At 32.9% G+C, this 25505-nt stretch overlaps 1 protein-coding gene across 1 annotated transcript in view; it reads right to left on the minus strand.

The window, feature by feature from the left end:
• Positions 1–21055, minus strand: part of LOC149482239 (uncharacterized) — an 84371-nt gene extending 63316 nt beyond the window's left edge. The window contains exons 1-4 of the mRNA XM_089704080.1: positions 20819–21055; positions 8150–8287; positions 7602–7715; positions 6054–6209 (exon numbers count right to left, since the gene is read on the minus strand). Of these exons, the coding sequence (XP_089560206.1) occupies positions 6054–6209; positions 7602–7715; positions 8150–8287; positions 20819–21041 (631 nt within the window). The 5' untranslated portion in view covers positions 21042–21055. The remainder of the gene's footprint in view (positions 1–6053; positions 6210–7601; positions 7716–8149; positions 8288–20818) is intronic.
• Between the last annotated feature and the right edge of the window lie 4450 nt (positions 21056–25505).

Raw genomic sequence — 25505 nt, forward strand, 5'->3', positions numbered from 1 at the left:
CTTTCCACAGGACGCGTGCTCGAAACACTGAAACTCTATTCCCAAACATTTGCGATGAAAATTTTAAACGGTTATCTATAAATAAACAGACTACGCGTTTGCAAAATAACTGAATCATTTTTCATCCACGACACTTCAATTAATTAAACATCAACCCTGTATTGCCGCTACAGATATTATTGTTTTTAAGTTTAATATGATGCACTTAATTTATTTTCTGCTTTTTTATAATTTTTATAAAATTGTGTTTTATAAAATGATATATTGAGTTGAATATGACCTTTAGGAAACCACGTGATTAATATGATTATATGTATTGTATCAATGAAATTTATAATTTCATGATTCTTATAAAAATTACTTATTACATTAGTCTACTTACAACTAACTGTAAATAGTTCGTTGAAATTATATTAAACTTATTTATACATATGCGATTTTATAGAACACGAAGAATTCTAAAAATCGATGTTGAAACGGTCGACTTACGACAAGTCTTCGTTACACATCTGCGTAATAAATGTAGAGCAAACTCATACTCGATCCTTTGTTTGATCAAGAACCCCACTTCATAAATAATAAGCAACATATCAACGCAGAACCCTAAAATAATTAAGCAATAAACTTTATTAGTGTCAAGATACAACCTAATAAAAGGATAAAAAATTTAATACTACCTATTCTTGTAGCGGCGTACAACAAGGTATCAGACTGCGCTGCTCTCATTTATACTTAATCCTATTTGATATATTGGTCCATTAGGAGCGCTGTCCCAGCCTCCTCCTCACCGAGATTGTAAGAAAATACCAAGTAACGAGGGCGATATACCTTTATGGACGGGCACTCACTTTGTATCGGTTTGTTAGAAAACGATACAGTCGCTATGGTTGTTATATAAAGGTAAGTTATGAGATAAAGGATAGGTATTGATTTAAAAATAATACTCTTAATCCATACTTTTGTTCCACTGCGATTTATAATGTATCAGTTACCAAAGGAATTTTTATCTTTGGATGTTGTATTAGATTGTTCATTTAGACAAAGTACGTTTTCATTTGCTTCACATGAAACAGAAGTTTATTTATTCATACTAACAAATGTATATATTATATAGGTCTATGAACAATATTTACGTGAAGGTAAACAACATACATAATAAAGAGACTGAAGTAGCCTGGCTAAATCCCATTTGAGGAGACGCAGAGCGCGGCTTGAGTGCGCAAACGTTTCGAGTTATTCCACCCGAGCGCCCAGCGTTCCCTATCAAAGAAAACGATTTGTACACATCCTTATTCCTCTGTCTATGTTTAAATGAACGGTAAACTTGCGACAAATGCCAGCTTTTTGTAGTTTTCTTTTGTTCCATCAAATCGTGTTTGTACAGATTTGTTTGTGGTATCCAACAAATAGCAATACAAACAAGCTAAAATATCCCATAAATGTTTTAATACTATTGCTCTCTATAGTGATTTTATAAGACGTTTTTTTTCAATATATCCTTGTGCACAAAACATTATAATCACGAAGTCAATTGACCACTTGTTTGATAAAAAGGCAAATGCAGCTTTTGTAAGACATCTTTCTCCAATATACCCTGAAATTTATTGTTGTTATGCGTGTTGTACCGATAATTAATTATAGGAAACATTCTGAAAATAATATTAAATTAAAATATGATATTAAATTGTGTAATTTCTCCACGTTCTCTTCTACGTTGCGAAGAAGTTATCTTGTTAATACCATTACCAAAACGTTGTGCTGTCCTATGAGCATGGCTCTAAGAAGTACTTAAAACGAAATATTTTATATGCAATTAACGTCAGGTTGGATGATCGCGGCGACGAGTCAGACGATCTCCAGACGGCTCTCCAAGACGACTTTCTTCCTTGATTAAAACTCGGAATAGTAAACGGCGAAACAATTTTCCTTCTTTGCGCGTCCCCGTCTCTCGAGAAAACTAATATTGAAACGTGCGGATGAGAAAACTTTGATTTTTTTCTGTCCCTCCTAGTTATGGCAGAAATTTGCAGCTCCTTTTTATATACCAAATTATCATTCAAGCTGTTTACATTCCAGCAACTACAGATGGCTAAACCAACAGTCATTAAAGATGTTGCGTGTAAGCGGTTACATGAAGGCACATATTGTATTAAACATACAAACTGTTTAAGATACCACGTGCTTTTAATGCATATTTTGTTTACCCTCTTTTTAACTTTGTTGTTATTTATCATGAATATGATTGTCATGAGTCGATTTTTACTTGGAAACTTTGGAATAATCCTGATCCATCGTTACATAAAACTCGTAAGTTGTTCACGTCTCAACGGATAATCGAGTTTATACTTGAAGGGCCGCCATCAATCATTTATCCTACTTACTCCATCTCCGCATCTCTTCGCGAATGGATCCGCGCCGTGCTGAGGAAAAACTTTAAAGTGCTCCGTGTTACTGTGACGTATCGAACACTTGATCATTTGCACGACCCACTTGAATTATAAGTTTGACATGTTTACATTATTACGTACTTCTTCAAAAGTTAACTGCCTCTCGTGTAGGGAGTTAAGAAGCGTATGCATGTAAAATGTTTTCGGGAGAAGTTTTTATTATCTTCATAAGCACCGATAAACGGGACGGTCTTCAAAACTTTTTCTGTTAATAATTATTATGTTAGTTTAGACATACTTAAACTAATATTATTCATGTAATCCAAGATTCAAAGGAAATCTACTAATATTAAACGTATCATAAACATAAATAAATACATGAACGCTTTCAAAAAGCTTATTTCTAAAAGCTTTTCCTTAAATTCTTGCAACATTTCAATGCATAATAATGAAATCTACCTATCTACAAACGTTTTCATGAATCAGACAATAAATGCAAAAAGTAGGCAGCATTCTAGATAGCTGCTCGCATGGGTGCTTTATGAGCACTTAAGTGCCTTCCGGGTGAGGGATGTTTAAAACTTGAGCTTACGAGACCACAGCGGGATCGAGTAGGCTCCACTTATAACATGACAATGTCAGATTTGATCATGGCCGAGGACATTTTTACGGCGAGTTACAAAAAGTTTATGAATACCCGCGCTAGCTTCAGTATATTGTCGTTTTTATGCGCGCGACGGAATGCCTGTTAAATTAAATTCTTGTGTTCGTTGACTATGTTAAATGAAACACTAAATCCATCCTTTTAATCTGTGCTCATATAAAATTTTCATTGGAAACATTATAGTCCGGGATACATCGCCCATTTTTGCAAGTGATTACTATCAAGCTAATTTTTCGTGAGTAGCTTTATTTTGATGAGATGCCCAATAATTTCATGTATGAAACTCTCGATTGTGGTAGCTACCAGAGGAAACAAGGATAAAATATTTTGATTTGATGGTTCTCAAATATTAATTACTAACTGAATGTTTTTTTTTGTTCAATCTCAAGATAATTATCTAAATTATTCGAAAAAATATTTGTCCTACAAAATCTATGGTTTAATCAAAGAGTCCCCCTTTCCAATGTGTATCGATAACGAAGTCATCATAAATGATTACTAACAAGCTGATTTTTTTATTTTCACTTATTTAATACTTATATAATTCAACAGACATATTGTCCTACAAATTGCGTAATAAATATTTGAGAACCGTCAAATCAAAAATTTTTATCCTTGTTACCTCTGTAAGCTACCACAATCGAGAGTTTCGTACATGAAATTATTGGGCATCTCATCAAAATAAAGCTACTCACGAAAAATTAGCTTGATAGTAATCACTTGCAAAAATGGGCGATGTATCCCGGACTATTATGTTTATCCTCCGACTACATCCACGATGTAATGAATACAGTTACCGCTATATCTAAAATGTATGAATAAGTAGGTAGGTACTTACACAATGTTGTGTTATTATAAAGCATAACGGAAAAACGTTTGTATTCTGCTATCACATTGCAAAGAATCTCTTTCAAAGCGCCAACAATACAACAACGCAAAAAATTAAATTACAATGAATCCGAGCAAGTTTCAATTTTCAAAAAGCTCGGTAAACTTGAGACGCTCTTTGCTGCTCTCTGCATAATATCCTTGCAACTTAAATTTCCATAATTAGTCGGCGCCTATCTTGTATCAGCTTACCATCGAATAAATTTGCGAAAACAATAAGTTCTTTGTCTCGAGCTACGTATTCATTAGAATAAATTTTGAATGAATCATTTTAATTAATTAAACAAACAAATCACAGAGGGGACAAGACGACATAAAGTTGAAAGTACTAAGTTAGAAGTAAATAGAAACTGTTAATTTGAAACTGCAAAAAGTGCCTCAACAGCGTAGCAAGAGGACAAATTAGAGGGAATGGAATATAGTTTACTTTAAGTTAAACTTATTACGATCCTCGAGAAACAAGCTCTCGGAGGCTCGCTCGGCGCGCGGGTCAAGTGCCCAATTTGTCACCCGTGCAAACTTCCGACTACTTACTTCGGCCGGTCCCGTTCGATTCCATTAAACTTTCGAGATCTTTTGAAGCTATTTTCTTGTTTAAATTAAGATTTACCTAATTCATCCTTCAGCGGCTTAAGTGATTTAGGACCTTTAAAAAATAATATTTTCACATTATTTTCCGTGCGACCACTTCTCTCGCCGATAAATCTAAAGGGATGGATGCGATTTTATGGTAGCGGTCGCTGAGTGAGGTACAAATCTAAATAAAAATCTCCCCGGGAGATCACAATGCGCTATCATAAAATTAAATTACGTTAGGAGTTTCACTGTAAGTGCGCGCCATTTTATAGGGACGTACGCCGGCGCGTCAGAGGTACGGTACGCCACATCAAACGGCTCATACAGCGCCGAGCTCTCGCACAAATCAAATTTGCCAGCACTTTCTTTCGTTACCGCTCCAAAAGCTACTTCTTTTGACCTGTCTCACTTTGTAAGTCTATCAAAATATGCATCTATATTTGTTTTTAAAATTGTGATTCCTTTCGCATGAAAATCTGAATTGTTTTATGATAGGATGTTGCAGACTGATTTATAATCAAAGTTTTATTATTGCAGCGCCTCGGGCATAGCGAAATCAAGTGGCTAATTTGTCAGTGAGCGCAAACTTGCCGTCGCGGACTTGTGCGGACGCTGCAATTCGATTAAACTTCTGCTGAAGTACCTACACAAGAGGAGCCTACTTAACGCAACAGAACTGTACATCTACGTTGGAAATTAAATTAACTAACTTATCAGAAGAGCGTCCTTACAACCCACCTATCTATTACCCTTGAGCACTTTGAAACAAATTATGTCAACGAAAACTACTTACTACTTTAAAATTTGTTAAACAAACTTTCAAATGAAAACGCAATAAAGCTAAATAAATTAAGCAAAAATCTGAAAAATAAACATAAATTATGAAGGGGGAAACAAAAAAAATAAATCCATAAAAACCTTTTATTTTACCTTTTACATCATTCCTTCACAGCATATATTATTGGAATCAGTTTTTGATGGTAGGTACCAGAAAAAACTGATAGATAACTGATGATATATGTATATGTAGGTACATATTATTATGATTTATTAGCATACCATCAGATTAAAAGCGATCAGTGTTTAGTTTTATAATAATTAGTTAAAAGTTAAAACATACCTTAACCTCTACCTAGAGTCTGTTCCTTGATTAAGGCATTAATTTTTACATACACATTACACAAATTATAATTGGATAATTAGGTCAATATCTTCACTTAGGATGGGGCGTCTATATTAGAGGTATAAGAATTAGTTCTATTAAATATTTGAGTAAGTATTTTATCGTCACTATATGTCTTTTTCTACCTACAAATTTTATTTTACTTAGCTGGTTTACCTTTTTACCCCCTTTGTTACCTTTTGCCCCGGTTGCCCGATAGAGATTACAGGCTGCCTAATAAACTATACTTACCTACCGTGTAAAATTTTTTTTGTTTATGTATAGTTATTAGTAATTATATTGAAGAGTTTAATAAATAAGATAAATAAATAGTTTCATACAAGTTTTATCTTCTATCCTATAATCTAAATTGTACCTTCAGACAGGAACAGTCGGTCAGCGTCAGCGGGCTGGTCGGGCGGCGCGCGGTGTCGCAGCGTGACGTGCAGCGAGGGGCCCCGCGGGGGAACCTCCGGGGGGGCCGGCTCGGGCGGCGACTCGCACTCGCGCTCGCCCTGACCGCTTGTTGGACCTGGTTTATAAGATTATCTTGGTACAGTTCGATTCAAACTTAATGGCGGTTCGGAAGTTAGCTGCAAATTATGCATGTGCTCGCAAGTATCAGTCCCTTAACGTCCCGCTGATATCTAAAATTGTTTTCTACGCATCGGGTCGTACGACTATTGCGTGCGACGATAAAATTATATTTTATCTGTGGGATTTTTTAAGGATTTGTTCAAAATGTCTAGCTAATAATAATTGGTAAGAAATTATAAATTTAATGTTCAAGAAGGATGTCGATACAACAAGATGTTTGATGGAACAACTTATTCTTAAATTATATTTTACACTATCTGTAACAATACCACCTCAATGAAGCGAAGCGAAACCTACAGTTACTAAGAAAATTCTTAATGAAGTTTTAAGAAATTTTTTCCTAACTGTAGGTTTCGCAAAAAATAACAATAGAAAGTAGATAAGCACTAAATTTCTTTTCCAATATTATCTTAATCATTTTATTCATACTCCGTTCTGATTAATGATACGATAATCCAGAAAAACAATCAATTATCATAGTCTAGACATTGTACGAACGAATTATTAAGGGTGAATCCTTCCACGCTTATTTTTAGCTCAATAACCATTCAAGTTCATAAAATTATCAACGTGAATATGATAGAGGGCAAAATTTTCACATCAATTTCGAAACCTAAGCAGTTAGCTGCAAATAACATTGTTATTCCGGGATGCTTACGCTAACGTCACGTGCGTCAGCCTCCGAGAGAAGTATTCGAAGCATCCTTATCAAAGGCACGCCCCACCTTAGCATTACGCTTATAATAGGCATGCTACCGTGCTACATACAGAATGCCTAACAACAACTACATCGGAATCCACTGAATATATGCCTCGTTCATTCTCTACATTTCTGACCGGATCGGTATTGTTAATGTGGATTAATTGAAGATCACATGTATCTCGATATATGGTGATGGTATTTAGATAGATAATGAATTTAATACAAAAAAATGCTGGAATTTGCTTTTATTGTGAAAATGCAGCATCACTAAATAAATTGCTCAGTCAAACGTGTTTTTATTGAACTACGTTTCATTTTTTGGTGCTTTTGAATTTCCATATAACATGATGATTAGGATTGTTCGAAAATTCGTTATCACATCCCGATTTTCGAAAACTTTGGAAGAAAAATAATTTCCGTTGCGTTAGTTTTATGTTCCCAATATAACTTAAGCCCCGATTCTGTGTGCCTAAAAATATAAACGTACAAAACAGAAACGCTCCAGTACACCGAATAAGGTTCGCTATTCAAATGTTTGTCTATTATTATCTAATATTGTTGGAATCAAATCATCCCACTGAACGGACAGGATCAATAGCAAGCTAAACTATAATAATATAATACCATTTATTTGACAGATCCTGGGCCCGCGGCCATTGCTGTCATGCTGAAATTCATCCTGTCGCCGATTGCGCCGTGATAATGTGCCACCGCCCTCGTTGTTAAATATCTCTTCACCTAAACGAAAAAACAATATTTTATAAGATGGTGTCCATTTGTTATCTTAATGTTCTTTCGGTCGCTTCCTTGGTACAGGGGAATATATTATAAGAGATAAAAAATAAAGTTGAGGCTGTAGGTAATTGATCCGTAAGGTAATCAAATCAAATCAGTGAAACATTTGAAGTGCATGGACCCCACAAAAAAGTATGAACCTACACTTACTTGAATAAAATACAAACCCATACATTTTATTAACAGTTCAGTATAAATAAAACTTAAGTGGTGGTGGTGTAAATAAAAGTTCAGTTAAAAAAAAGAAAAATAATGGAAAGGGAAATTCAATTCATTCCTAATCTGACCAAGCGCTATACTAATTCCTGCTTCCTTATGATTTGTACATTAGTTATATCACTAAGACATCGGCATAAGTATAAAATATGGTAACTAACCTTTGGAATTTCTGTTTCTTCTATAGAAGCGTCGATTAGTGCTTTCAATGGGGAAAGGGGATGCTTGTCTTTGCGGGCTGTTCAGAAATCGAGGTGGTTCTTCGCCGCCCTCCGAACCGTATATTCGTCGTTGCTCACCTGAAAGCGGATAGATGTTAATTCCAAAATACAAGTAGTGAGATTTCATACATAAACAAAAATTTTATTTAAAGATAAAGCTTTCTAATTATAAAGAAATATTACAACTGGTCGAGATATTTTTTAGTAAAATCCTAACAAACAATCTCTATATTTATTTCTACATTATTATATCCATAAGGCAATCAATATAAAGAGAAATTAACATTACATTTATGAACACACATTTAGGCTGTACCTAATTTGCGTATATAATCTAAACAATAACTTTGCGATAGTTGAGGTCAGAATTAAATAGTAGTTAGGCCGCCTCGGGTCAGGGACAGCTGTGTAAATACTCCTTCTTTTAAAGGTAATATGTATCTATTAACTATCCATATTTGTCTGTAAGTATCTATACAGAAGAAGCAATTTGTTTACAAAACTATAGCATATAATATTGTCATAGATAGATTATCAACAAAAATCATCAAAGGTTTGTTTGTATTCATTTCAATTAAGTACATAAGCTTAAATTATCCATTTTTTTATAAAAGGCGCTCTTATTTTTTAAACAGTCCGCCTGTTTTTCGTGCATTTTGACATTGAAAGACAATTTTCTTCAGCTGCACATCGAATGTAACATATCGGTAAGATAAAAGTGATAAATAGTTATTTTTAATTATTTAAAATATACCATCCCTTGTTACATTTATTCAAATAATACATCCCAACATTACACAACGCATTATTAAAGATTTAACAACTTTGACCTAACATCTAAAATGACTGCTATAACAAGGCTTAAACGTAACATTAACCTAAGTTACGGGCCACAAATAGCCAAAGGCTATGCAAAACTAAGCACCTTGCTTTAGTTTACTCAACGAATAGCAAACTCAATTAGTAGCTAAAACAACCTCTAAAACGCATTAAGGGATATATGTAGCTGTATAGCTTCACACATCTCTTAAGTATTGGTGTTACAAATGGCCATATAAACTAATAGCCTTTTTTATTTTTGTAAATTTAAAAAGGTCGTACATAGTAGAAAGAAATGTACGTGAAAAAACATAAGGTCTCATGGAATCTTTACTAATATTATAAATGAGAAATAACTCTATCTCTCTGTCTGTCTCTTCAACTTCAACTACTGAACCGAGTTGGATGAAATTTGGTACACAGATAACTTGAGACTTATGAAAAGATATAGGATAATTTATCCCGGAAATCCCACGGGAACTCTGCGGATTTTTCTTTAACTTCGCGGGTGAAGCAGCGGCCGGAAAGCTAAATAAAAAAGAAGTTAAGTACCTACACATGCCACGAATAAGTGTCTACAATGGTTCCTTTATAAACAAATATTTCTTTACAATTTCAATAAAAGTACTTAGTATGTAAATTTAGAAATTTAAATGTAATTTAAAATGTAATTTAAAATGGATTTCTTCAGTATATTACATTACCCGACGTTTTGAACACTTTACAGCAAAGTTATTACTTGGTGACTAAGATATTTCATATCTTATTGGCCATCATAAAAAAAAACTGTTGTGTGTAAACTAAATCCCTTTTATCTTTTTTTTCTAATGGTGTAATACTCGCGTAAAATTACAGACAAGAAAAGACTATAATAAATTGTAAGTTATTTTAAATTAAATCGATTTTTTTTTATCGTTTCAAATTTAGAACGTTTAATCTTAAATGCCAGTTCTCTTTAATTGACACATGTTATCGATTATTATTATTTTTAATACGAACCTATTTGCTTTTGTTTATATTTCTAAAAAGAAAATAGCGACTCAAAAAATATAAAAAAAATATATTGTATTAAATAACAAATTAAATATTAATTAAAAACCTTGACATTGAGCGGTACTACCGCTTCAATATCAGAATGAATAAAAAAGTATAAAATAATTTTTAATCTATGAATCAATTAAAAAATAAAACATAGATATTGGTAATATAAAAATGAAAATTATTTTATTATCACTGATCCCTGATAAGTGTGCAAAGTTTATTTCGTTATCGAAAGCTAGGTATTAAAGAATACGATACTGATACAATCCAACATCACAGGGTCACTGGACTGGATATTGTAAATCAGATATTTCAATTATTAAATAATTAATCATCCACACTCACAGTACTATATTCACATATTTGTTGTATATATATCGTATTAACGCTCCACGAAAATGAAGGACCAGAGAGATGTTTAAAATAAATTAAAGTCTGACGACCCGATACTCAGACGAAGCGAGTACTTGTCAATTTATTTATGTACTAGCTGTGCCCGCGACTTCGTCCGCGTGGAATAGTGACTGCATAGTAGTTACTACTTAACACACAATTATTGAGTAAACACGTCTTGAAACACGTACTATCTTAAACAACTAAATTATAAGTACTTACACATTATTATAAAGTTAAGAAATAAAATAAATAATAACACAAAAGAACTGTTAGTAAAATTTATTACTAAACTGAGCTATAAAACTTAGGTACAGAAGAGTTCAAAATTTCCAGGATGTGGTTATTCTCCCGCTCCCATATTCCTTCTACTTTCACAGACTTTCAACTTTTCCCTTTCACCCCTAGTAAATGGCAGAACCGATTTTGATCTAAACCATGACTAATCATACCTATATATTATGTACATGTCATATGTCCGCTTCACCCGCAACTTCCTTCCGCGTACGGTGAAACTGTGGAACAATTTGCCACCTGCGGTGTTTCCGAACAACTACGACATTGGGGCCTTCAAGAAAAGAGCTTATTTGTCCATAAAAGGCCGGCAAAGCACCTGCAACACTTCTAGTGTTGCAAGTGTTTATGGGCGGTGGTGACCACTTACCATCAGGTGGCCCACCTGCCCCTTTGCTTGCTCTGACATAAAAAAAAAAAAAAAAAAAAAAAACATGTCATATCCTTTCGTTTGGTACTCCATTATTTATCCCCACTATCACTCCTAAGGTGCCCTATATGTAATAAACAGATTAACCAATTTTGATAAAACATGACTAATTGTAATTCACACGTCATTTGATATGCCGCTTGATTATATTATTTGACCACATTCGATTATTCATTTCCACTTTTACCGCTATAAATCAATAAATGGATGAACCGATTTTGATTAAATATGCCTCATCATACTTCTCACGTCAGGTCATGCCCTTTCATTTGATATGCCACTTGGGTATATTATTTGACAACTTTTATTCCCACTTTTATACCTATATCCAATAAATGGATGAACCAATTTTGATAAAATATGTCTTATTGTACTTTACACGTCATGTCTTTCATTAGATACGTCACTTGAGTATATTTGATAAAATTCATTTATTTATTCCCACTTTTACCCCTATATCAAATAAATGGATGAACCGATTTTGATAAAATTTGACTAATTGTTTCTGACATGTAATCATCACATCACCTACATTAACAACTAACATGCGTTTTTTTCACCCCTATATAATATAATAAACAACTAATGTAACAAAAAAACGCATCTAATTCGTATTAGGTACCCGTTAGCGAGCTACGGTGGCACAGACAGACACGCAATACACACAGCGGTCATAACACCCCTCTTTTTGCGTCGGGGGTTAAAAATATAATACCTACGACATAATTTAAAAGACCTTTTATATAGAAAATTTACCTAGAAGTAACCATAATGCTATTTGTGCAGGTTTTAGACTTATGAGCAAAAATCTAAATAAAGGTCCTTTGACCCCCCCTACTACCCCCTCACCATAACCACCCCCCCCCCACGCTTGGGGACTTTCGATATGATCATCTGGACATGTCAAGGAATAACTTTAGCGTATAATTTACGTAATAAAGTAATTCATGTATAGAATGCCTTAGCAAATGTTCGCTGTGATTACTTAAATGGTCATAACTTTTTTATTTATGAACCGATTGACATGAAATAAACACTAAATGTTAAATGAAGCTTACCACAATATATTAGTGAAAACCGCATCTAAATCGGATAAGCCGTTTCTGAGATTAGCGTGTTCAAACATACAGACAAACAGACAAACAGACAAACCGACAAACAGACAAACAGACAAAAATTTTTTTAACAACAGTTTTGGGATTGGGATCGATTTAGTAATAACCCCTGCTAATTTTTTTTTACATATTTTCATTGTACAGACACCACTTTTCTAGAATTTTATTATATGTATTGATGATGATTTATTTGATGAAGATCAGATATTTCAGCTTGTTATTACTACTCTCGGTATCTCAGACAGGTTTATTATTTAATCTCCGCTGAAACACCTGTTTCAACCTTTATATGCGTGGATAAGTATCATATTGCAATGGCAAAAATTCTCCTAACCGTGTATTGCTTCCCCTCGGTAAACAAGGCGAGATTGAATATGAAAATTTAATCGATTAATTTATTTCAACAGATATTATCGTTTATCATTTTATTATATTTTGTTTATGCGGATAGAGACTAAGTGTGCGATGAAAGTAAGTTATTTATTTCGTTTCGTTATTATCTGTAAGAATTTTATAACGCGAATTTTCGAATACATTTCATTTAATACTGAACGGTTGCCTCAATTTATGATAGACTGACTGAAAGTCTGAAAAAGCTATAAAAAGCGGAATTAATTTACAACACAAAAGTTTGACAAGTTTGGTTTTATTTGAATGGCAAGGAGAGCACGCGCTGCGAAGGTTGTTGTCCAACCACCCTCGGAATTTGCATTTTTCAGTCTTTATACCTCTGCTCTGAACCCTGCACTTCCGCCCTACTGCACTTGTATAGCCACAGACACTATTTACGATGTAAACATTTTCATACAACCCGTACAGAATAAGATACAAGTTTATTCAATGATTATGGAAATTCCTGTACACAATAACAAGTTGTCTCGACATTAAATACTAGTAATGGTTGCGAAAGGAATACTTAAACAAGTAGTAAGCACACTCAACGTGCGCCGCTTTAATAAACAGAAACAATGCTCGCAGCTGGATACGGAGCAAAATAAAATTTATTCAAAAGTTACTTTGGGATAATAACGGATACTTCTAGTGATGAAAATGACCTGAATTAAATTTTCACATTCAATCGTCTCGTCTCGCCTGTACCCTTGAGAGCGATCACAAGCGTCACTTTCGCCCCTCTTGCCCCTCCCCTTTTCAGCCAACTGTCCGCACGTAAATCATTTCCCACAAACTCATGTTTAAAACACACTTAATATGCATCTACGGAAAGTTTGCTGCTAAAATGTCGTACATTAAATGTTTCTCATTCAAATTATTGATTTTTGTAAATTCATACTATGTATGTAAAAACAGCCTTTTTCCAAAAAATAAAAAGGCACCATTTATTTATTTTAAAATGAATGATAGTAGTATGTGCACAATAAATATAGTTCGTAATTCTAGAAACTTCCAATCCATTACTATATTGATACAGACTTCTAACAAATGATATCATTAAAACGCCTCAATAAAACAGCGGATTGCACAACAGACCACTTAAAATTATTTTGCTGAAATTGCGTGATAGCAACACTTAATTTACAAGCTCCATTTAATTTGAACTATTTTGAGGCTCACGCTGGAATTTAAATATCTGGAGATAAGAAGCTCACGCGAATAGTATGCCGCCGCAACGCCGTCGCTCTGGCTAAATTACGCTTTTAACAAATAAAGAGAACTAAAACAATGATATTTCTCGTTAAATGTGAGAATTTTTAGCTTCTAAAAATTCGTGAGGCTACACGTTAAAGTCATTCTTATTAATGTCACTCACAGGTCTGCTTACAGTGAAATGTGAAAAGAGAATTCTTTTATATAGCAAAAAGTAAGTATTTTATAGGTAGCAATTTGTTTCAGTCGTCGGAAACTATAAATAAATATGAATAGAGATTGAAAAGATTTGCTTTTTAAATATTCCTTATTTAACTACATTTGCAATTATCATACCAAACGTTTGGAATACATAAAAGGTATTTAAAGTGCTGACAATTACCGGTAGGTACAATATTCCTTCAACATAATATTTTATTTACCTTAGATATGATACAAATGACGATTAAAATTTCATGCACGCACAGCCTACCTCAAACCCTCGGCTTATTCAAGCTTATTAACCCTACAGCTTGTTGTCGGCGCCTTTGATCACAGAGCTGTCTTGTCTATTTATCCGGCTATAATTTAGAAAAAAAATGCATTTACATTATACTCAATCGAATTACAGGGAAGTAGGTGCTTACTCTCGTGTCATGTATTGTTTTAGAAGTTCTCAGGGCATTTTCATTAGTATTCACTGGTATCAAACTTTTTTGCAATGATTCTTTGTATTATTAATATTTGGTTTCAGTTTCTTAAAATAATTATCAAAGATTGAAATGGGTATATAAATTTATGAATTTACTGCAAATAAACATTGTAACAGTCTGAAAATTGGTATAGAATAGATAGTGGAAAGCATTTTCACCACCACAAGACTACAATGGTTTTACTCTAAATAACATCACTAGTACTAAATCCACTGTTGACATATATCTTGAAATTTAATAGCGAATGTGCAATTCGGGCTGGAGAGCAAAGTGCAGAGATTAGTCACGGGTCCCATCAATTACTGGTAATCCTAGGCACGTGCGCGCGGCTCCGCGTAAATCTACTGGGTTAATGAAATTTTCTTTACATGGATTCGATTCCCATACGCCGTATATTGAATACGGTTATGTATGTTTTATGTGTACTTATAACCTAAATTACAAGACATTGGTGTTACCAAAATTCCATTGCATGAAAACTCATAAAATGTTCATATCGAGACAACTAAAAATAAATATGGATTTGCAGTATTATTTCTGTTTAAAAGATACTTTGAACGTAACTAAGCTTACCATCTTTTACAAGTGCTAAACATCTTAAGCGCCAAAATGTAAACTGATGTATTGAAATACCTAATTTTAAAAATATGTTTGGTTTAGAGATAAGAATAAAACACTAAATTAAAACCCTTTATTTCACACATAAATCTGTTTATAACATATACATTTACAATCGCACTCAACCTTTAAACACCGACAGTATTAATTTTCAATAAGATGATATAATTTAATATGAAGGCCCTTTATTGAATCCCAACGCAAGTCAGGCAAGCAATCTTATGAAACATTCAAACTCCCTGTTGACTAACTAAACAGAATAACCAATTAGCGGCCTTGATAACATTACTTCGTTACTTACTGTTATCATAAGCAGTCGTTAAACAATTCATTTAAATATAGAAGTCAATTAAAACAGAACATGGAATCATAATACATAATTTATGTGATAAAATTTGTTTCTGTAAAAAGAGCCAATAAGAAATTACTGTTTTATTATTATTTATTTTTATTGTGTGTGTCTTTGTAACAAATTTTAGATTAATTATAAATTAAAAGACTATCATTTAATTTTAAGAGAACCTTAAATTTTACGTTGCATTTGATTGTAATTTGTTAACATATTCCTAACATCAAAAGTCAAGGCGACGAAAGAATAATATTATGGAATATTAAATAGTAATAATATAAACAAATGCTTAATAATTATGATGTAACGAAACTGCACACGCAAATTGTATTTTTAATTCAATTGTGAACGACGTGACATGAAAAGATTAGAATAAATTAATTCATAGCAAATATATTTAATTTATTTTACACAGTATAATTTTTTTATTTAGTCTTGCATGATCCTGTGAACAATGGTTGCGAAGGGGACCTGCAATTTGTAAGCGATAATAAAATAGGCTACATTTTCATTACAATGAAATTCAGGTTATTAAATTTGTTATTCCACCTAAAAACCTTTCTCATTAAACAAGTCTCAGGTTAAGGCTATAAAAGAAAACATATTTTTTAGCGCTAACTTAATTTTTAAAACCACTAACTTCATTGAAACTAATGAAAATTTCTCTCAGTTTTACTTTTCACTGCTCTATTTCGTTTTTTTTATTTGGACTAAATTAAAAACTTAAATTAAGATATCTATCAGATAAATATACCAAGTTGCTGAATTTTAAGGTTAAAAGCTTTCAAAGATTTGGGCAGCCGCATTCTGTGAAGATTGCGGTCATGGTGTCTTGTAAAAGACGCTAAATGAGGTTGTCTGTATCCTTCCCGGTGACCTCAGGAGAACAAAACGACGAAGAGAAATACGGCATTTATACAGAAAATGGCCCTAAGGCAGGAAGCCACCCTCCACCCTTTGTTTTTCCACCGCCTATGACCAGCTGAGAATTCCACAGTAATAACTAAAGGATAATAATTAATTTCTATAGCAGTTTCAAACATCATACGGAATACCTTTGTGAGAATAAATTAGGTACGCGGCACCATAACACGAAATATGATATTCATTTAAACATATTAAATAATTAATGGATAGTTTAATCTCATTGCATTACAATGTTTATAAGATTTATTTATTTTTTCCCTATAGCAAAACAATTTCTTTTTATATTTAGGTAATGCAAATGCAATTATTGTCAGGGCAGTAAGTTACAACAAAGCACTCTCTGAGGTCGTTGATATTGATTAATTTAATATTCTAAGATTTAATACCAATTTTGCATTTTTCTGTAGGTATGCATTTTACTGTAATGTACAATTATTTGATATAATAAAAATAAAACAATAATATACCTATATTAAAACATGAAATAAACAGCAATATAAACCGAATATAATAAAATATAATAATGGACAGTTCCGCTGTTTCACCGCGTCGTGGTGTCTCAAACCGCAGGAATTTCTAAATCTTCATAAGATAATGGATTGTTCCTCAAAAGAAAAGAACCTTCCGGGCTTGGAACTTTGTTGAATTCCTGACTCGTAATTAATAAAATTACTTTTTGGGAGCTTTTCTCGACTTCAAAGTATTTTAGCATAAAGGAAAAAGTTAAGTAGATGAATTATTTTTGAATGATAAAGGGAACAATTTTAGGTATTTATTCACTTAGGATCTCTGTTGTTTTTCAACTTAGTTTCTACCTACCGTATATATATTGTTCCTAGTAAGAAGTTTGAATAAACAAACGATGTTTTTTATTCTTTGCCTGGAATCACGGAGAATAAATCTACCTAAGAACTTTGTAAACGCATTTAGCGTGTTCTAACAAGCGTTGCAATTGATCTTCAAGATTTATGAGATTTCTTTTAATGTTTTATCTCCGTGAGTTTTTCTTTCCAGTATTATTGAAGCCAATTCGAAAAGTTTTAGTGTCACGTTTATACAGATTTTTCTTATTACATCTCCATAAATATTATCTAATTTAAGGTATTATATTTTGTGAGTTACCTACATTCATCAATGGGGATAAGTTCTGTGATAAATACTATTCTATTGTTTTATTTATTTTATTAATATGTTTAAACATATAAACAGAATATAAGATCGAATAACTCACAAAATTCAACAAACTTTGAGTATAAACCATTAAATAAATTTACTAAACAAATAAGAATTATTCAGACCAGATTAACATTTATAGGTGGAATTATCTCTGACCCTATCCTAAACTTAATAGCGAACTGTTTCAAGAGGTCACTCGGAGCCTTAATTTCTCAGTAAGTAAATGGTGTCCAATTGTATTAGTGAAAGGTCGGTGGCTTATCTATGTGAACAGACGAGTGATAGGGCCCGCATGAGGCGGCTGACGACCCGGTGCAATGACACTATAAATACAACTGATTTCGTTTGTGAATACCCCTATTTGACATTTCATCGCTTAATTAGTCCTTTTCATATAATTTACTACAAAGTTAATATATTCACTTCCCCAAACTGTACGCTTTACGTTGTATACGTTTTATAAATCATATGCATTTCTTTTATTTACCTGAAATATTTTGCTCATTGTTGCCAGATATTATAGCCGTCGCTCCCTATCATTTTATTATTTACCAGCCGCGGGACACAGTCATGACTTTATAATGTATCAATATTGCCGATAAAGCGTCCCACCTGCCAACGTTCTCATAACCACCTGTCACGTTACCAACATTTATAATAATTTTATCGCATTTTCCCTAAATTCATGCCAAAATAATTCTGGCTATAGAAATAGCAGTGAAAAGGCTTGAGTAAATATCTGAATAGTTTTTAGATATTATTAAAAGTCATGCTCTAAGTATTTGATGAAATTTGCTTCACAAGCATTTCATTGTTGTTTTCATTTTTATAGCATTTTAATCAAATACAAGAAAACTAAACCCCAACCATTATAATATAAAATTAATAACAGTTCAAGACCATCCACTAGTTTTGTAAAAAAATCTGCCCAAGTCTTATCGTAAACCCATTTTGCAAATGTAGATCGGCTTAATAGAATAAACCCGACTGTTTTTGATTCAAGAAAGGTAATATCAGGTGCCTCCCTCGCTTTCGAAAAACAATAACCGGGGAACATTGCTCTGAAACCTTTATACAAAAGAGTCCCTCAATGAAGTTGCACGTCGAAGAATTTCCATGCAATAACGGGCATCTCTACGCGGATTCTCGTAGAGCGTGCCCGTTGATATTGCGTACTCTAGGCTTGCTTTCTAATAACACCAACGATACCGCTTGTGCAGGAGAAAAATACGAAATGAAATGGAAACTCCGCCCGCCTTGCTACCAATCTATGTTATCAATATGTTATGTGAACCGTTTCCTTTCAAGTGTTCCTATACTGCATGGTGTAATACAATATTATTCATATGAAATCCGAGTGTAATAGCAGTTTTTGATGTTTCTAAGTAATGCTTAATTTAATTACATATGTAAGAGTTTGAGCTTCGATCTTTTCCGTGAATTTACTTTCCTAGAAAAATTTTTCATCAACGTTCTTATTTGAGTTTATCTATAGACTTTTTCTAATTAATACGCCCAATTTATATTTATAATTTACCTTTGAATACGACCTTCTTTCTATTTAATTTCTTCTAGTCTCATGTTTGAATTTAAGCTTTGAAGGGCAAACTCTCAAATATAAACATAAATTTTCGACTTTTGCTATTTACATAACAATGTTTTATGACGTTACATAAACATTTTAATATTTTATTAGATGAGAACAATTTTATTGCCAACATAAACGTAAGTCAGCGGAAAATGCAAAAGTACCCTTATAAATGGTGGTTAATACGCGCTCTTAAACAAAGATTCCAAGTTGCAGCATTTAATGAAAAATATTACTCTTATCAGTTAGTATGCTCAGTAAAAGCACTCTCTACGCCAAGTTCATTACTATGGAAATCCATTAGCAGATGATTAGTTGATCATCGGCTTAATAACGAGAACGTGCCAGACATACCGAATGCTAAATATGAAAACACGTTTATGGCATATCTAGTGGTGCATAAAGCTCAGCAAATACCGACGCACGGCCAGACTAATCACATTAGAGGCCACCGCCAATCTATGTTAACCTAAAAAGCCATATGCAATTCTGTCTGGGCACGACTTATTCGTAAAGTTATCTTATTAATAACTATATTTTCCAATAGATGAGTTTTGTGAAATTATAATTTTTAAATGTTTCATTTAATAAATGTTGTATCCTTCTTATGGTCTAATTTTCAAAAGTGTCTATTAAATAATTAAAGAAGCTATCAAATTGACTCTGTCTACAAGTATTTAATTGAACTTGCTATCTGTCACCAATGGAAACATTATAAATTCAAAATTCAAATTCAAATTATATTTATTTGCAAGAATGTAGTATACCGCATTCAGATAACCGATAAACTAAAACGTAGACGATATCCAATAGATTATTAATCAAAGTCTATCCAGAGCTTCATCAACGTCTTAGTTAGCATGACAGAAGGATGAAAACTGGAGGAAGCCTCTCCAGCAAGTTTACGTATAAAGTTTTCCTCATAAGCTCACCGCAGCGTTCCCCTATCAATTGCCATGCCACCCTGCCCCCTCAATGTTCCACTAATGATGCCACTTGTTAGGGCTCAACGCGGACCTTCGACCGTGTCACCCGATGAATAACAAATTTTGGGCTGATCCCGCTCTCTAGTCTACTGCAATTGCGATTATGCAAACATGCTCTGTTTATAGCTTCATATCGACAAACTAACAAGGAAAATACATTTAGATTGCCATAGACACAGAACAGAACTATAAGAACAAACATAAAAATACATATTACTCGTACAAAAGCTTAACTACTAAACGCAGCTGTGCCGATACAATATTACTAATAAAGTTTAATAACACGTTCGTTTACGTGGTCATAATGTGTTTTTAGGGAAGATCCATTTTGTTATTTGGTCATTTCTACAACCGTTAATTTTAATCCAGATGTAACCGAGTACTTATTATAAAACATTATATGCAAACTATTTGTTAGCTTTTTATAATACGGAGATTTTAAATACCATTTGATAAATAGTGCGGTTATATACACTTTAAAGAAGTTATTTTATGTAAAAAAATATGTCACGCTTAACAAAAGCCTCGATACCATCAATCATGTTCAAGCCTAAGCTTTCAATTGTATCAACTCACTGTCAAACTGGTGCGTCGCTTGAGCCAGCAGGGAGGCGAACACTCTGTCATCCAAATGTGGCGGTTTCTGCGGACGATCATCATCACTGCTGCTGTATCTATCACCACTCCACTCGAGCGACCGCTGACGCCGGACACTACCCGTGTTAGGAACGGCGCTGGGAAATCCTCCTGACAGCCCGCTGAGCGATCCCGCCTTCGTTCTTCGCCCCGGCCGCTCCATTTTTGACGCATTCATGTCATGTTGTTACAACGCCTGCGAAAGAATAATCGTATTAGATATAGGTGAAATTATGTTCTTACTTCACGATTACACAGTAATAATCTCATCTGTGCCTCATAGTCATAGCATTTAATTACTATTTTTTTATATGAATGTTGAACAAACTTCAACATTTTATAGTTTAACATGAAAGTTCTATTGAAAACTAATATATATCTCAAATCAATACAACGGCTCTAAATATAATACTCATTTATCACAGCCAAATAATTGTCATACAAAGATAGTAATATAATGATGGTTCATGTTTGCGTTGTAAGAACAGGTTCTAGTTAACCACGTAACTTTTTTTCATTCTTCATTCTTCATTTGTATTTGTTTCAGTTTTATGATACCTATTATGTTCATATATGTATTTCCATATTCATTACATATTCCCAAGCATAAACAATCTCTTTTGAATATATCAATGAACTAAATTTGAGCCGCTCGAATTGTTGGACCTACTCCTAAAATGTATATAGGGCGCCTATTGTATTCTCAGAAGCCAAACTGTTTCCCGTTCCCCAGTTCTAACAAAATACAAGTAATATTGAATACCTAGAGTAAAGTATAAATATCTATTCACCCAACCGTATTTCAGATTGCATCAGCATAAAACAATTAACGTCAGTATTTTACGAAAATACACGTAAAGAGGAAATGTATTAACCGCTGCATTTACATATTAAATAAACATGATAAACAATTACCCATTAGCATCAATGAATAATAGGTGTAATACTTAAATTAGTGTATAATGTAACCACTTCCATTAAGCTACTAATTATATTTTGTGGCACAGTGAACATTTTACATGAAAATTTGTGTAGGTAACATCAATTCTTTTAGATCAAAGAAATGATGTGCATATTAAAAATGAATAGCCCAATCCAAATCGCATATCAAATGTAGCGTTTGCACCGTAAACCCATGTTTTATTTGTGTAGTGTAAACACATGTTAACTTTCCTAAAAACGTATTAATTATTATTATCGTTTTCATAATTTCATATATATCCCAATAATGTTGAATATGTAATAGATACGGCCGTAAAAGTAGCACTACAAATGTTATAAACGCTCTTTTAACCCGCAACGAAAAACCAAAGACCAAACCTATAATATGTTCGAAATAATATTAAACATTAAAAACTATGATATTAAACATATTCAAGTTGTTACCAAATATTGATAGTAGGAATATAAAATTCGATCCAATAACAATCGCAGACTTGAATCGTAAGTCGCCGTAAGCATCCAATATGCCATGTTCCAAATAAAAAATCGACACGATATTTTATCAGCATGATAACGACATCGTGAACGGAAACGAACAACTGTAATAAAGAGCCTACAAGTTGTTTGGTTAGCGACCCAACATAAATAGAAAGTTAGTGAAATGGTGAGGGTGTGCGTGTTGGAGTCCTAATCCACCGGATTGTGCTCCGACGACTCCCGTTTTGCGCACTAAGAACGAACGATCCCACATTATTTCTTATATTGATTCAGTTTGAAATGGCTTCCAATTGCTGCAATTTATGTTTACAGTTCCATTGTTACGACCTTTACTTTATAAATCAAAAAAGGTTGTAAGTTCGTAAATTAAATTTGCATAAACACAAATGGAGGAGAATTTTATTCGGGGATGGAAATTTTCTGAAGTTTTGAGCAAAGTGTATTAAATATAGGAGACTTAAAATAATTAAAATATAATAAATAATTTTCGGGTAAAATTCTAGTCTCCTACATAATTAATATAGGAGACTAGAATTTTACCCGAAAATGTTTAAAATGATTTACTCGTAGGTACACTAAAACTTATAAATTTTCATTAAACTTTTTTTCAATCTAATCAAACTTCAAGCAAGCTTTTATATGTATCTTTTTAAATAAAAAGCCATAAACTCATTTTATTATACACACATTTATACACCATTTTCATAAATAAAGAAAGAATAAATATACCCTAAAACTCGTTATTAATATTTGTAATTAATAAAAGTTAGCACAGACTCAATGGCGTATGATGGACTTGGTTTTAATATAAAACGGACCGCTCTGTTTATTCGCCTATGTCGCAGCGTTAATAAATTCCGTGCTTCCTTTAGCTTTGCTCTGATACCGGTTTTAATATTTACTCTCATTATACATATTCAATATGCTTTATTAAAGTGTAACGTTCGTACGTGAATGAAATTGGTTTTTTGTCATCGAGTAAACTCGCTTTGATGTTAACTTTACATTCCCCTGGGCTTTGAATTATACGACTCTTAATGGTTCGTATTGAGTTTAATAAAAATAAATTCGTAATGTCTTCTTCATTTCACAGAAATAAATACAAGCCTACGTTAAATTTAAGTTTTAATGCAGTGTCATTTACAAAGAATTATTGATAGGAAGTAAGAATCACTGAAGAAATACATTTTGTAATGTACAATATACATTCTTTTTAAATATCTTATCTGATTTATATATTTTTTTCTTTCTTCTCTAATAATAGTAATTACTTAATTTCTAGACATCTGCGCTCCAACATTAAAATAATAAAATATTTGAAGGACGCTCCTAGCAGAAAATGATTTAGTAAGCTTATATTTCAATTAAGAAGTAACAAAATCGTATAAAACGAACGAATTTAAAAAAGAGGCAGTAGTTTGAAAATCATACAACATTATAGTAGTTACTACATGTGAACTATTTCCTATAAACATAATACCATTTATAAAAATTAATCACTGCACATATCCTTAGAAACATGTTTTGAAAAATTCACTGAATACGTCCAAATAACAATGAGATGTAATGACCAAAAACAAAAGATATTAGGAGATACGGCGAGATTGTGGGTGCACGTCACGTATAAAATAAGCGTGAGCCCAATGGGGAACAAGACAAGCATGAAAAATATGAGCTGTACGCGGCCCTCGCTGTATTAAAACTGCATCTTAAACTCATAGCGACTCCACGACCTAGGCTTTAACCTAAGCGATAGAAACGTGTATTCAGTAATTCTATCTCATATCTTATACACGCTAGAAAGAAAAATCTTTAGAAAGCACACTTGGCTGCGTATGCATATAGATTACGTATGCTACGATGTATAGTGTATCATGCTATTCGATCGGTTGCTACCTGCTTTTATTTTGTATAGCTTAAAATGCATGTTTCATATGATTGCGTCATACTATAAGAAAAAATAAAGTTTGTAGGTATCGTTCCACTATTGAGTAGTTATTTATCTATTACTCTTTAATAAAACCAAACATGGGAACTTTATAATTATTATTAAATAAAACCATAATCATGTATAGTTTATTAACCGACCGTATCTTGAGTGAAGATGAATTAAATATGGAAATATATATAACGTTTATACAAGCATAAAAACATCTAAAACATACGCTCATATATTAAAATAAACGAAAACTAAACAGATTGCTCAGATACTCTTTAAAACTCCTACATAAATACGGCTTTAAAGCTATTTATATGGTTTGAAAAGGTTATTGACATGACATTTATAAATCGAACGTGTAATAAATTTAATGATAACAATCAGAAGAATTCGTTCTAGGACGTGAGCCCCAAACTCCCAGCTCGTATCGGTGCAGCAAGGATCATATTCCCATCACGTAAGTCGGCTAAAACACACTACAAGCCGCGAAACAAAAACTTTTCCATCGAAAACAAACACGACTCATGTAGTTTGTTATCTTTGTAAATTGAGTTAAAGGTGGAGGCGTTTTTAATTTCGATTTCGATAAAGTTACGTGAGTTAAACTACTTTCGTGTGTAGGTGAAACTACGGATAATATAATTTGAATTAAAGTACATTATTCACCTTGTAAATCATATTGTACACTACAATTAATGTTAATAATGCAATGTTAACCCTATTTTTAATCTAAAGATAAGTAAACAATCGAAAACAAATATGTATGAGCCAAATGGATAATTTCGTAGCGCTGTCTACGATAACTCTCGTAGCAACTCGTAGCACAAAGTCGTTGTATTTAATACAATTAGGTACTTTTTATAACTTATAAATGTATCAAAAAGATTTAAGAAATAAATTAACATACACATTCATAATCACATTATTTACATTCCTTTCACTATAGAATATATAGGTAGAACCGTAATATTAAACATTCAATTGTAAACAAGTTTAAGAATATGCATCTTCAATAATGTCTGTATAATGATGCATCTAAAGCCCGTCTGTCTTGTAAGGAATCATAAACAATTGGCAATCAACTCCGCGCTGCTGTTAAATGCAAATGAACAAACAGATCTATATCACAGTATTGAACCACTTACACTATTATAGGAATGTATCGACTGAGACAGATATCAACACTGTATTACTGCCGTCCTTTAACTAGAAAGCCGTTAAGCCCACGAAGTGAGTTTCGAGTAAATG

Source organism: Colias philodice, chromosome 15 (genome assembly GCF_061535455.1).
Source record: "Colias philodice isolate Cphi_HAF_F1 chromosome 15, ilColPhil1 Martin Lab GWU primary, whole genome shotgun sequence".
Lineage (NCBI taxonomy): Eukaryota > Metazoa > Arthropoda > Insecta > Lepidoptera > Pieridae > Colias > Colias philodice.